Raw genomic sequence first — 16,149 nt, 5'->3', positions numbered from 1 at the left:
GAATTAAAAGACTGTAGAATTACAGACTTAGGGTGAAATTTAAATAGTATTTTCATCATAACTCATAACTTTATACGTTATTTTCTTTTTGTCCATAAATTCAAATTTTTTAAAAGATTGGCAACATCAGAGAGGAAAAAAAGAAAAAAGAAACCCCAAACTCATCAAGAAAGAGTTTACAGAACTTGAGTGCATTTGTTATATTTTCATTAAATGCTTTCTTCATTTCTATTGAACCTGATTCCTCTTGACACAAACTGTCAGGAATCAAGGCAAAATGTTCTAGAATCTAAGCATGGGGCCTGTTTTAGCGCAGTGTGTAGTCCTTTGTGTAAAAACTTAAGCATACTGATTTAGTCAGGGTCAGTTCTGAACTCAAACTCTACTAGAATAAATTGATTTTAATAAACTTTAATCAATTAATAAAGGACTAATAAAAATTAAACCATCACATTTTTATTAAATATGTTATCTTAGAAGAATCAGCATGCTAAAATAAAATGTATATAATTTTTTCTGCCAACACTGCAAGATGGAAACTGGTCTGACATATCAGAAAAGAAGGTGTTGTATTTCTGGATTTTATTTAAAGCTTTATCTGAATAGCTGAAAAAAACCATATCAAACTATGTCTCCTCCTCACCTGCAAAATCTCAATTTTAATTCATATTTAATCCCCCAAAGTATTATGGAATTTCAGTAATTGACATAGGGATAATATTTCAAGATCGAGCCTACAGAAATGCAAAATACTGCTTTTAAAATTTTAAAGTTATACTCTGTGTAGTTCATACCTGTTCTTCATTAAACAGTGGCAATATTTCAGAAAATAACACTTTCATAAATGAAGTGTTAAATTTCATATTGCACATTGATGGCTCATAAAATTCAGATATTTGCTTTAATACCTTTCCCTTCTAAGAAAGAGGAAATAACGTATTTTTCTGTCAGGGATGGTCCATATAAAAAGCAGAGTTCAATCATTCTTTTCTTAATATTTACCTGAACATCACATGCTTGTCATTGGGTATGTAATACTCTTTAATTTCTTTAGCAGAATAGACATTATTTACAGCTTCACGAGCCAGAAACGGGAGAGGACTATGAGAACCGATGAGCCGGAGCCTCCATCTTCCAGCTGCCACAGGTTGGTCACCAGTACACGCTTCAGCCATAAATGTGTACCCTTTCTGAAAGAAGAAAACAAATAATTTTCACTTGGAAATTACACTACTCAAAATGCACTCTATGACTACATGCAACACACTTTTTGTCCATGTTGGACATAAATGTAATGTGACGGTGTACTTCCCCCCACACCCAACCTGACCTTTACCTCCCATAACCCTGCCCAAGCAATAACCACCTGTGGTGGTCACAATGGGTGCATCTGGTTGTGACAGCTGCAACCGTCTCAATGTGGTTCCGGGGAGATAGATAACATCACAATAATCAAGAGCTAATTTGAGCAATGCACCCATAATACTGGAGCTATAGTCAATATTGAAATATGGCTATAGGTCAATCATCTTACCCCCATAAACAGTGAACAGCCCAAGAGCCCTTTGAGCTCTTTCACAGCAGTGGGCTGCACACTAGGATCACCCCTTGAGTAGGGATGCCTTTCAAGGTTACTTCTCAAGATTAAGAGTTTCCTTGCTGCAATAGATCCTCAGTAAGTGACTAATAGCATGATAAACTTTGAAATATTAGATAAGTTATATAAAGGATTGATTGCGCATATATAATAATTTAGACATAAACCGTTGACCAAGTCTGGGACTAGGACTGGATCCAGCCACACCTAGACTCCTCTGTGAGAAGGAGTTTAGAAAGCAAGGGCGTCCTTTCTGAACCTCATGACTCAACGGGAGGGTCTCCCTGACAGTTCTGTCTGACCCTGTCCCCTATGCAGTAAACAACCAAGTGTGGCTTGCCATTGAATCTTGTTAAAACACTGTCGCATTTACTATCAAACTTTGTTAAATCCCTGCTTTATATCAATAAATGTACTGCTGCTTCTCTCTACGAGTGAAGTGCAATGCTCCAGCCGCAACATGTAATAAGATGTCCTTTATAAGCAAGAAGGACTATATAGTCCTATTACTATAGAACTACATAGTACTATTATAGTCTAAATTATGATGTACCTCATATTATGGGAATTTATATTTGGCAAAAAGTTACGTAGCAAGTCAAATCTGATCTCATCTAACTTCGAAGTTGACCTCATTTTTAAGGGCAGATACAATCAAACTCCTGAGGTTACTTTGTAACCAAATGACTCGATGATTCTAAGTTGTTTAATAAAGTCTAATATAACAAATATTAATGAGTTCTTACTCTTTTATTTAAGAATGCGCAGTACTCTGAAAAGTCTTCTTATAATGTGACTCATGTTCAATAAAACATATTTATTCAATGTATTTTCTTGCTACGTACATCATACTACTATGCAAATAGGTCCCAGATAAAACACATCTACAAATCTCTGGGTTCTGTAATATTACCATTCTTTTTCTTGTAAAATCATTAGCAGTAGTATCAATCTCTTCATTTGGTACAAAATATTTTTTCCCTCTTAATATCTGACCAAAACCTATATGTGGTGGTGGTGGCAACAGTAATAGTATTAGATATAATGAAGAAAGAATTAAAGACTGCATAAGCCAAGAACTTTCACTCCATCTCTGAGGCAATCACATCAAACCTCTGCTCTACTATTTCTGGGAGGAAAGATGTGTATTGTAAAGTGCTGATGTATTTGAAAACTGCACAACAATGTTGAGATTATAGATATTTTTAACTCCGAAGGTGACCACAGCTGAATATAAGGAAACTAATATTTTGGCAAATCACATACAAGACATTTAGCAAAATCTAGCAGTCCTCACACACGTGAAAGAAAAATTAGATAAGGATAAAATGTAAACATGAAAATAACTGCATTCAGTAATAAACCAGAGATTTAAAAATGTCCCTTCATGCTGTAGGCAGTGTGAAACTATGGGTGAATGTAATTTGCTGCATGGAAATTTAGAGATCAGATTCATTCTGTCTTCAAATCTGAGGCTAAATTAATATTGTCCCTACTTTTAATAATGTCATTGCAAGTATGACATTAAATGTCAGGATATTAACCTTACTTTTATGAAGGTGTTGATTTAAGAAAAAATATTTCTAGTATTAGAAAAAATAAATAAAAAAATAATTAAAAATGCAACACACAATTAATAAGCCTGATGCAGATTTATCTGCTCTTTATGAATCCTGAGAAGAGGAATACGAGAAAACAGAATATAATTTAAAAGGTTTCAAAATTTGAGTTTATTTTGTATTTGAAAAAAGAAGGCAATATGAATGTGATTACTTGAAAGGCAGGGGCTGGAAAGAGGGATATAATGAGTGCAATGGCCAATTGCAATGTAACAGGGGAACTCAGGATTAAGTACCTTCTTCAAATTCTCCAAACTATCCATACCAACTTGCTATTTCAAACATTAAAATTTCATGATAGCCAGATATTCAAGTGCTTTCCAACACCATGGTGCACATGAGAAAAACTATTCTGTATAAAGATAAGGTTACACAATCTTAATGTTCACAAAAAATATACAGAAAAGTTAGACTTAAGATTAAAAAATTGTTTGAGTGGTCACTTTCTGAATACTATAAGCAAGTAGAAAGCACAATACCTGAATTTTGTGTCTGGTAGGAACACAGACTAATCATCAGTCATTACTGAGGAATAAACACATAGATCCCCATCAGATTTTTGTGTTTTTCTTAAAAACCTTTGAGAGGTTTAATTACATACTTAGATATCTTGTTAGCATTCACTATCTCTAGAATAAGAAAGGGTTGTTTTCCTTAAGAAAAGGGATGATTTCCTTATGTCCTTCTACGACTAGTCAAGAAAATAACTGATCAGTGTCCTTGCTCAAATGGACTTCTATTTTCTATACTAAATAAGTTGCTAGTGATGATTTCTTAACGTCTTTGTTGGTCAGATGAAGCTTGAAAAAAGCTTATCTCTATCCTTTGCTACAATCTGTTCAAAAGACTTGTGAATAATAGAGTAGAATTAAAAACCAAAACCAAAACCAAGTGTATCCAGCAGTAGAAAACACTACCATGGAAGAAGAAAATTTAATGCAAAAAAAAAAAAAATCCAAATAATGCAAAGCAAGTAGCCAGTTTCTATCTAGATTGTAATGTCTGCAGAAAGCAGACATTATTGCTAGTGTGCAGATTTTGTCCTTATTGTCCGTCATTCTGAAATGAACTATAATGTGTTCCAGGAGTGTCTCTGCAGCAGAATAACAATATCTCTTGATAGGATTTATCTCTGTTGTAAATTGCTGATCTGTAATTTTGAAGCAGAACAATTAACTGGTAGGTTTATTTAAAAAAAAAAAAAAAGGACTATTTCTGTATAATATTGACATTCAGGAATTCAGGCATACTCTATAATTTCTTGCTTGATGTATTACATCATTGATTATTTTTTACAAAATACTGTTAAAAAGAAAGGTAACAGATTAAAATAATAGCACTGTATTCTGTGTTTCATAATAATTGCATAATGTCTTGTCAAAACATCAATTGAGCTTTCAATAGCTTTTCCAGGTCCACTGAAACATTAATGAATCATTTATGAATAGGAAGAAAACAAGCTGAATTGTACCATATAAGGTTATATTTTTTTCTGAGAAACTCAGTAGCAGTGATTAAGAAATGTAATAAGAACAAGTAGAAAAATACACCATACCTACACAATTCTGTTTTAATACTCTTAAATCAAATTCACTCTTTATTGATATTAACTATGTTTAATATTTTAAAATTTAAAAGTCATGAGTTTAGAGGATAATAACAAAAATTTTATTTGTGTGCTTTAAGTGGGGATTTCTTCAATAAGGAAGGGCAGGAATAAAATAAAAAGGGCCATTTTCATTAGTTAGGCTCTTAGGCTGTATCCATAAAAATAGGCTTAGGCTATCGTGCTGTATCCATAAAAAAAAAAAAATAAAATTATTGAATGTACCAGGTGGGGTAGCACATAGCAAAACAAGCATTTTCAATATTAAAAACACTGCACTGCACAAAGTGTTGGTAAGATCGGGTTTAGAATATTGTGTACAATTTTGGACATCTTTATTCAAGAAAGCTGTTAAATGGGAAAAGGTCTGAGAAAGAATTAGTAAAATCAAGGAAACGTAAAACCTACCTTACAAGACAGAACTAGACAGTTCTATCCTGCTAAGCAGGACAAATGTTGAGAAGAGGCCTGAAATAAATCTGACACTGTGATTTCCACAATCCATCACTTTCCTGAAAAGCAGTAAGTAGTGTTCACCCCTGAGATTTCTTTTTGCATCCTGCTGCTTGCCACTGTTGGATTTCAAACTGAATTTTCCTGTCTGGTGGAATCCACAGCCCATCTCCGAGGATTCCAAATTAGTTTTGAGAACTTGAAGAACTTGTCTGCAACCCTTATTTTTTAAGCATATTCCTCCAGGAGTAGCAGTCCTTATCTGTCACATTCAGCTAATATTTGCTATAAACACTAGATAAGGCAAGTTCATTCCAGTGCAAAAAAAAAGTTTGATGAAATTGGAAGTTACAAAAGAAAGACAAGAAAACTACTCCTGCAGTGTTAGACTGTAACTGACATCAATTCCTTGTTAATGACAGATGAGACTCAGAAGGCGAAAATGTGAATCCATCTTCACTAAAAGGTCAACATGTGAACACGTAGGGGTAATACTAAAAGGGTAAGAGGCAGGCCAGCATAGGAAAAGAAGTATCAAATTATTATATAGATAAATTAAAGTTTTAGATTAGTTAGGTCTGATGAACTTCTGAACTGTTTGAAGGATAATTCAATAACAGGTTAAAACAATCACAAAACTTCTAAATTATGTTTGATAACTGATGGAGGACATGTAACGTGCTGGAAGACTATAAAACTGTTGTATTTTTTTTAGATGGACAAAGGTGTCTAGAAAATTATCAGTCTGCGTAACTGAAAACACAATGTGGCTGAAAATATTTCAGTGGCTGAAAACATAATGAAATAACTAATACAATGAACTCCTTGCAACTCCCTCAATATAGCAAAGAGACTGCAAAACCCAGCTCCTATCAAACCAATCAAGCTTCCTTGTATAGGGAAGCACACTATGGTAATGAAGAACACCTTACACTGTCTCTTTGATCATTCTTCTAAACCTAAGAAAATGAAGAAATAATGAAGAAACCGGGGGGGCTGTTGGACAATCACATCCAGAAAGCACATATTCATGGCTTCTTTTGTAAAAGCAGGACACAATCAGTGAGATTTCAAAGATATAATCTGAACCTCATTCCATTCGATATTCTTATTAGTAATGTGGATGCTGGAATGGAGAACATATATGTTCAATTAGCTGATACCACAAAGAAGGATTGTTACTTTAGAGGAAGAGTATAAAATAATTCAACATTATTTTAAACTAGGGAAATGGTCTGAAAAGGATAGCATTAAAATCAGTAGTGAAATACACTATATAGTCAAGAATAATAACCTACAGGATTCAGTTCTTCAGGAAAGCACCTAAGATTACAGAAGTACGCAAGTCAACAATGGTGGTGTAAAATAGAGCAAACATCACAGTTGGCTATACAAGCAGCAGTAAAGTCCACAAGACACATGAACTAATTGTTCCTTACTCATCATTTGTACGGCCACAAGTTAATCCTTGGTGCAAAATACACTGTGCTCAGTGTTGTGCATGATAAAAAAGAAAAAAACCAACAGCAATCTGAAAGAGTCCAGAGGAGAGAGTAATCAAGAGTGTAGAATGTGTAATTTGCAAGGAAAGACTAGCAAACTGTCTTCTTTAGCCTAAAGATGAAAAGGCAGAAGGATGGGAAGCTGTGATAATTATATAAAAATATAGTTATTTTTTAGAAGCAAATTTACACTAATGCTTCTGTCATAACATGCAGGCTTTGAGGGGAAGCATATCTAAAGCTGTATTTGGTATCAATGCTGCAATTATCATTAGCACCTGAACATGCTTGTTAATTTAATTATTGTAAGCATGACTTACAAAAGGCTATTCAAACCTCATTCTTAGTTTGGCCTCTGACTCTTGAAGGTTGTTCTGTCAGATGGATAGCATCAACAGCCACCATATTGCCATTGATTAGCACAGCACAGGGAAGTTGGATGATATTCCTCCATTTAGAAACAGTAAAAAAATATCAAAGGAAATTAAGGCTATGCCTTCACTGTTAAAGTTTTAGCACAGAAATAGATCTGCGATAGTCTCTGTTTAAACTTGCTAATAAATAAGGGGGCACTTCTAAGAACATCATTATGACATAGATGAAAATATCCGCAGAATATGGACAATTGCTATTATTTTTAAAATTACAGTTTTCACAACCACTCTGTATTTACCTTATTTTTCGGATAAACACGAGGTGCCACTTTGAAAAAGACATATGGCATTTCCTCCAGTGTGTCATTATCAACAACATGAAGTCTACAGGAAGGGATAGTGGTATACACCTTTGGCACTATAAGCATGTCTTCTGGAACAAGAAATATTTCTCTAAAAAGAATAACAAATTCAAATAATATTAAAATTATTTTCACAAATAAAATGATTTGTGTAACACAAAGTAGAAGTATAAATTAGAACTTAAGGGAAGCGGACATATGTAAAATCACGTTTTTAAAGCTGGTTAATGAAAAACCATAGCGTATCAGTACTACTTCACCATAAGAGTTATATAGGCCTGTATAAAACTCACCTAAAAACCACAAACCACACGTTTGGTGGCTGATCAGCATACGTTACAGCATAGTCAGCGAAAGACATCTTACACCGTTCATCTTCATAGCAAGGAAACTTTTCAATCGACTTACAGTTTCTTTTAAACATTTCTCTGGAAAGCAGAAAACAAGATAAATATTTAAATCTAATCAGGAGGGCACATATATCTTGACTTTAATTTATGCTTATCATGAAGAATACTTCTTCATGCATGAGTGTTAAACAGTGATATAACTTCCATTTCTTTATATTAAGCTGTCATCTTAAAGCTGTGGCATCATTAGGAGAGTAAAAAACCCTTTATTTCCTTGAAATTTTTTTTTGGAACAAGAAAGGAGTAAAAGCAAACCCACATAAATTTAAAATGGGATTAAAGATATTGCTTTCCCACAGGAAGGAACGTAAGACTGTAAATTCAAAAGTTATTTGTAAGGCAAATAAGCTCTCAAGTGTTATGAAGTTCTACAATATACATATACAGTATCAAAAATTAATGTTCCTCTGGACAAAGCAATATGAAGAGCAGCATACAAAATTCATTGTTATGTGAACAGGTAGCCAGATGAAGGCCAGAAGAAAGATAATAGGTCTCTCTCCATCTTTTGGCTCCTTCCAGTGATTTTCTGCAGAGATTATGAGTGAAAATATGCCTACATAGAGATGAAGGAAAGGATATCCTTCTCCCCACCACTCCCTCTGTCTTGCGTTATTCTTTAACTACCTGCTTTCTGTAGTAAGTAAACAATATATCTTTTTCGCTATCTTTTAATTACTCTATTTCAAAGTTTGGTTTATATGGTTTACATAAAAAGGATAGCCTAAGGGAACCTCACAACATCCATTTTTGGTGGTACCTGTCTTCTTTTCTATGCCAAATATGAATGTGTTCAAGTTGTTCAACCGCAAATGTTTTATCCAGAAAATTTGGACAATGCTACACTGATGTTCCGTTATTCCTAGACAGTAACTAGAATTACAGAAACAATCTCCATACTCATGCTTTTAGCAGTGATATCAATTGACCTTGACATTTGTGAGTCACAGACTGGATGCAAACGTTGCTGAAAGTAATTTAAATCAGAACAGTTTGAGATCTTAGTCCATGAAGGTTTGCAAAGGTTCCTTCCACTGATAGACATCACACACACAGACAGAAAAAGTCCCTCAGAAACCTCAAATTTTTAAACTATTGAAAATTCTAGTAGGGACAAATATAGATGAGCTTACATGGGATGTATAATGAGAAACATGTGGCAACCCTAGCATAAACTGAGAGGTTTTAGAGCATTTTAAACTGGCGTCCGTGTTGTAAAATGGTACTTCTTCTGGCCTCCAGTAAGTCTGGGGTGAGACAGTGGGAAAACATTTACCCTAATACTGAACTTCCAAAACTCTTGCATGTTACTTTATTGGTGAAGGTGGTAGCTTGTTATATTAAATGCAAGCCTGCCAGCTGTTAAAAAAGAAATTAAACAAAATCACATTAGTATGATTTTAACACTTAAATGTATCCCGTGGGACAATGCCTAAGAATCAGTCCCGTAAGTTTTAGAAGTCTAAATGTAGACTAAAAACTGTGTCTGATGTTTGCTGATGTAGAGATACTGAAAATCTAAAACTGAGGTCTAATATTTGGTACAAGGCTGTGGTTTCAAAGTCCTGATCCCATCAACATATGAATCCTTTACAGGATTATAAACACTAAAAAGTGAAATAAAATTATACCTCATATGAGTGTTCCTCAAACTTCTGATTATAAGGAGTGAGGATTTATGCCCACAGCCAGTAATTATTGCCCATTCCCACTCCTCACCCCTGGCAGAACTGATCTACTGTTACATCAGGAGACAGGTAATATTCTAGGTCAAGCTGTAGGAAAAAACCTGTAACACACATAGCTAAAACTTAAGATTTGCTATAGTTTTACTTATGTAGGGTATATAGAATAAAGGATAGCATATCTTGACTAAAAACATGTCATCCCTTCCAAGAGAGTTTTGTAATTTTAAAACTAGTAATGTTTTTACCATATTTATTTTGTGAACCAGATTTTATGGCAATTCTATGTTACTGGCTGCAATAAAGTAGTTTAATTTATTACATGATTACCTTAACAGCATTACAGCACACTGTTCAAAGTTTAGCTCAATCACAGTCCACAATTTTTGCAAGGTTTCTGTGACCCTAGTGTTTTCTTTAGTACCTGGAAATAATAAAATAAGTTAGAAAATGTAACATCCAACTTTTGTATTGTTCTAAATATTCACCTGTCAAATATGTGTGAAAAAAGCCACTCGCAAGAGTAAATTGTCTTATGAATCATTAGTTGTTATTTGGAATTTTACAGAAGTCTCACTGAGCTGAAAACTAATTTGTCCTCTGACAGAGTAAATACCCTTCATCATCACCTTTGTACTTTTCAGCACTCCTACAACTGCAAAAATGTGATCAATATTTTCTCTGATTTACAGTTTTTTCACTGTAATATGTTGTAGTGATATGAGGTGATCTCTGTCCTCAGAGAATACGCTGTTTAGCCCCCAGCAGCTTTTATCTGCAGATGCTATGAAAGGGTAGGTATGTGCCTAGGTGATCTGCGTAGCTGTAATGAAAAGAATCGGGCAGCTCCAGTGGGTAATTTATCCCATCCACGGTTGATACCTCTTAGATGACAGGATGAGTTGCCCTATCAAGGTGTCTACCTCTATCCACACAATACAGATGAAGACTAGGCAACTAGTTTAGACTTGTTGTCTAACTTCTCAAGACTAAAGTTTAGGTGAAATCCTTCTTTATTGTACAAGCAATTAGTGACAGAAACGGAGGGTGAAAAATGAAATAACATTTTACTGTAATGACAACTAAGAGAGAAAAAAATTATAGATAACAGGGGAAAGGAGGAGAAGAATAGTATGATGGAAAAAAAAAACAAACCAACAAACGAAACCACAGTAAAGCACCGTAAAGAAAATACCAGAATTAAAAGTAACAGAGTATTGATAAATCAGATGAAGTTAAGACAGACGTTATAGACAATGGAAGAAAAGAGTTGGGATACTCACATAGTGCTCAAATGACTAAAATCTAAACTTCAAAAGAACAGCTTCTGGGATCTTGGATATGTAGAAATTTATAATACCCGTGAAAGTTTACAGAAATTCGCAATTTATATGGAACTTCATAAACAAATATAGAAAGGCACTAGACTACTCAGTAGGAAAGCTTAAGTAAGATGGGGCTACAGTCGATAGTTTGGGAGAGCAGCACCAGATCTACTGATGAGGAGGTGAAAGTGCAAAAGATAGCTCGAAGAGATCATTTGGTGCAGGTAAATATAAAGGTGAAAGAACCTCAGCAATGATGGTAAGTCAAGAAGGAGCTTCCAGCAGAATGGGGGCAACTTACTAAAGTGGGAATGTATATCTCACAATGGAGCAGTTTTCTTTGTCAAGATCCTCAGGCTTTCGTATACTACGAGGCTAGAAGGAATCATTATGATCTACCTTTCTGTGTAACAGTCCTGTTAACATATTAATTGCTATTTCATCATATATCAATGACTACTAATTTTTTTTGGATTTGATTAGTATCTGTTTGATTTTGAAGTTTTCAGTAGCATAACACAAATTTTGGTTTATTCCAATAAATACCTTATCCTTTTAAAAATAAATGCCACTTTTTCTAGTTTGAATGTGTCTGGATTCAACTCACAATCTTTGAATCTCAGATGAAAGACCTTCTTGTCAACCCTTTGGATCTCAGACTAAAGACCCTGTTGCTATCAAATTCTTTTTCTCACATTGGTACTTACAGACTATAGTGAAGTAATTCTTAATCTTCCCTTTCTTAAATTACAAACTAACAGCCTGCAAGTACAAGGCCCTTCTTTAATCCTGATCTTTACAACCCTACCCAGAAATTCTCAGTTGTTATCCATCTTTGTTCTTGGAGTGTGGGCACTGCGCTTGGACACAATATTCCAGCTGAGATAATAGACTTGCTGAATAAGAAATGTATCACAAGTCTTCAACTGCTATGTAAGATTCCTCTATTTATATACATAAGAATGAGGGATAGTATCAGCACAGTATCTTTTGAGCACAGTATCAGCCTTTGATGCTGTGTTCTGATGATTATCCATTATGATACTTAGGTTCTTGTATGGACTTCCCCTACCTTTCCAGAAAAAAAAACCCCCGAAACATTTAGCCCAGCTCTGAGCTAAATATACATCAATGTAAATTCTGATTTAATATCTACAAAAATCTAGGAGGAGTGCCTTTCCTCTACTTTTTAGGACCATATTTGCTAATTGAGTGGTTAGGTCGAGCACTATTCTTATATAGAACTATAGTTCTTATATAGAACTATAACGTTCTACTGCATTACAGTTCATTTTAATTAGATATTAATTAGTAACAAAATCTTTACAGTAAATATTCCAATAAGGTGAAAGATGAAACATTTTTTAAAAGGCATTTTTAAAGGACACACCTGGTTTCCTGCTGTTCAGTACTTTCCTAACATAGGTCCCTCTCCAGATGGCTTGAAGTTTAAGAGCTGCTGCTGCTTCTTCAGAAGTGGGAGTTCGGTTCTGCCAGCTACTAAGGGAAAACTTCTCGCAACTCTCTGAAAGAAACAGAGGCGAACGAGCAACATCAGTAAAGCTTGAAGTCCTGTAGCTGCTTGCAATGAAGTTAAACAGACAAACCAAAACACAAAATGATGCGAGAGCTACATTCCAGAAACAGAACAGTTTCTGCATAAAGCTTCCATTTATCCATAAAGCTTCCAAAAATATCACCCTTAAAATTTTGCTCTTATCACAATAAAATTAGACAAAATATACAATGTAATTACACAAAGCCAGAACACAGCTACTATGCTAATTCCAAATACCAAATCATTGAATCCTTACTTCTCTTTATGGACAGCTATTGCAGTGCACTTTTTAAAATCAAGTCTCCTAGTATAATTTCAAAATATTCTTCCAAACATGAATTAACAGGATTTGATACATTAAAGCCTGACTCTGAATACAGCTTAAAAGAGCTTCACAAGATTTTAACTGTTTCTGTCTCTCAATCTAATAATTTTATTAAGTAACAATTTAAACATGAATGTTGTTCAAAATGTTGTATTCAACCTTCGCTAAGGAGATACGGAATAAGGATAAGATATATGATAAAGTGAGAGTTCATGTATCTGACTGTGACGTCCTGTTACAAAAGAGTTTTGGTGTGGAACAGAAATCAGCAGGTTCTGACATGTTAGTAATGAGCTCTTTGAAGGCAGCCTTGCCTAGAATTAAGAATCCTGGGAGCCATCAGCGCCAGGGTTTAGGGGGAGGCTGTGGGGAGCAGCACTACAAGGAGGCAGTGCCAGAGGGTCAGTTTGGAACTGCACAGATAAAGAACCAGGGCAGTAAGACAGCGTGAGAGGAAGGAAACAGTGCTCCAGGAGGAAGTACCAGCAAACAAAAAGGAGGAGAAAAGAAAGAAATCTGAAAAATGCAGACAGAATTGCAGACAAACAAACTAGCTTAAGAAAAAATATTGCTGTCATCAGCCAGGAGATCATGCATTTCAATCTAATCTCTTTTATTGAATATTGTTAAATGTGGCTGTGTTCCCAACCATCATTCCTGATTATTGTCTCATTTCCAAACCCCAGAAAGCCTCTTTAATACTTAGTGAGTCTGAAAGGTTACACAAGCCCACTTCAACAGGCAACAGATTAGAACTCAACAATATGAACGACACTTTTATGAAATGAACGACTTTTATAAAACAGAAGCATATAATCACAGAATAATATATGCTGGAGGGGACCACTGGAGGTCATCTGGTATAATCCCACAACCAAACCAGGATCAACTTAGAGCAGGTTGCTCATGGTCTTGAGCAAATGTCCAGTCCATTTTTTAGTATCTCCAGGGATGGAGACTCCACAACCTCTCCAGGGAATCTCTTCCAATTTTTGACTAGCCTCATGGTGAAAAATGTTTTCCCAATTTCCAACTGGAATTTAACACGTTCTAAGACATGTCCTGTCACTGTGCATCTCTGAGAAGGGTCTGGGTCTTACCTTCTCCCATTTATTCACCATATTTCAAAATGAATTTGTTCCATCTACAAGCTTGTCAATTTTTGACCCCACTAATCACTGTTTTCAAGGAAAGGAAACAGAGTTCTATTTTCAGCAGGTGTTTTAGCTTAGAATAATGGCCTCTGCTGCAGAGCCTACATTCATCATATAAGGCAAAATAATGTATTATAAAGTAAATAAAAGTTGTATACTTTTTATATGAACACAGAATTGTGACCTAACACAGAGTGACCTAACAAGTAAGGAGACCCTAACAACGAACCTGAATTAATAATACATAAAAGTGTGACTACACCTAATATTACTCCCGGTTAATCTAAGCATGTCTTGTTCTTATTGCTTCTTAATCAATAATCAAGTAATGGGTAACTTCCCCAAGGAAGTGCACAACTGGTGCAAGATGGTGCCACCTGCACTTGGTTTCAGACAGGTAAGCAAGAAGTTCAGTAGGGTCGGGTTGTATGTCACTGCCAATAGGCTCTCTTAAGTTATATGAGAACATTGTAATAGGTGCAGAAAAATGAATGCTGTATAAAGAGATTACATAGTGGGATGGTGACTCAGATTAAGCTTGCTGAATGAACAATCTTTATTTTTTCTGCTGGCGTAGCTTCCTGTGAAATCAGTAAGCTGATCTGATTTCCTGGCACCTGTGTAACTGCTTATGGTGGGAGTACATATTCTGGGACGGGAAGGGGGGAAGGACAGGACTTTAGTAGTAGCATTCAGTGAAGCTGCGCTTTAAGGTCTAAAAAGATCAGAACATGATCTGCATTTAACCAATGTCTTACGTTGCATTTCAGGATTTGTATTACCAGCAACAAGAGTCATACATCCAGAAAACTGTGAATTGCCTATAAGCAGGGTCTAGAAGTGACTTAAATTGACTTAGATATCATTATTCTATTTTTTTTTATTATTACTGGGTTATGTTTGCCAACTTATCAGGCTATATCAGCCCAGGACAAGCTTTGCTCAGTGCTGGAGCTGCAGGAGCGTGTGGGGATAGGACTGCAACAGCCTGCAGTTACACTGGTTTAAGTCGCTGTGGAACCTCAGCTTCAGCTTCACTTGGGAGGGACAGTAGGTATTTATAGCTGTGGTCAGCAATTGCAGCCAAGTCTTGCTCTTCTACCGTAGAGTTTATTCAAAGGCAGACAAGCTGAAAGGGCTTGCATTTTCCAAAAGGCGAAAATCATAGTGCCATAAGCATTTGTAACAGCACTTATGTTTTCAGATACTGCTATTGATTACAGAACTGTTCATCTGTACCCAGTTCAGATCTAGCCCAATAGATGTTTCTCATCTGCGTGGCCTTCATATGAGACCGGGCTGAAGAGTTCAAATTCCAGCTCGCCTATCACTGAACCAAGACCTCATTCTCCCCATTACCCCCTCAGAACAGAGTGGTGGAGTGCTGATAGGGGAATGCACAGGGAGTGTTGGCTCGGTGTTGTCCTATGAATGAAGTGAAGAATTTATCCACTGGGGATATCAAGTGGACGCTATAACTAGAAATAAATACCTCTGTCACTAGAAATAATACATTTCATTTGTGAAGCTAAAGAATATATACATACACAGTCGCTGAGTTAAATGTCAAATTTTTTCTGAATATATAAATACAGTAATTCAGATGCAGTGTCACACACAGAAATGAATTGTATTCATAGAAACTATCAAAAGTTACCCCAGAACAGGCTGAAAACTGGAAATGCTGAATGTTTTGTGAAATTATATATTCCTAAAGATTTAATTTCCTTTTTGTTCTAACTTTTTAAATACAATGTTATAAAAACATATAATTTTGAATTGTAACATGCAAGTCAAAATAATTAAGTCAAAATTAAATATTCTGATCTTCAAAGGTTTTTTTAATTTAATGCTTCTTAGTATTTTGTCTTATGAACAGAGAAGTATGTTACTGTGAAATACTTTAATCAACCAGTATTAACTAGTGGATGCTTCAAATTTGATATTAAGATTGGAAACTGATACATCAAAAATTTCTGCCATGCTTTACTTATTAATTAGAAGATATACTGCTAATGATAAAACTGAAGATCTCAAAGCAGCTTAGCAAGACTTTGTTCACCATAAAAGCAATTGCAGTTTTCTCATAACAATGTGGATGCATCTACTGTAGACAATTAACATAATGCTTTTTTTTTGAAAAAGTTCTATTTTGCATGTACTGCAGAGGCACTGAGCA

The 16,149-nt window shown here is 35.2% G+C and overlaps 1 protein-coding gene across 1 annotated transcript in view; it reads right to left on the bottom strand.

Moving 5' to 3' along the window:
• The window catches only part of ADGB (androglobin), a 117,608-nt gene that overhangs the window by 25,290 nt on the left and 76,169 nt on the right, over positions 1–16,149 (bottom strand). Inside the window, exons 22-26 of the mRNA XM_063329255.1 lie at positions 12,324–12,458; positions 9,939–10,032; positions 7,807–7,941; positions 7,451–7,604; positions 1,003–1,190 (exon numbers count right to left, since the gene is read on the bottom strand). Of these exons, the coding sequence (XP_063185325.1) occupies positions 1,003–1,190; positions 7,451–7,604; positions 7,807–7,941; positions 9,939–10,032; positions 12,324–12,458 (706 nt within the window). The remainder of the gene's footprint in view (positions 1–1,002; positions 1,191–7,450; positions 7,605–7,806; positions 7,942–9,938; positions 10,033–12,323; positions 12,459–16,149) is intronic.

Source organism: Chroicocephalus ridibundus, chromosome 3 (genome assembly GCF_963924245.1).
Source record: "Chroicocephalus ridibundus chromosome 3, bChrRid1.1, whole genome shotgun sequence".
Classification (NCBI taxonomy): Eukaryota; Metazoa; Chordata; class Aves; order Charadriiformes; family Laridae; genus Chroicocephalus; species Chroicocephalus ridibundus.
The sequence above is the reverse complement of the archived record's forward strand: the minus strand, read 5'-3'. Positions and strand labels throughout refer to the sequence as shown.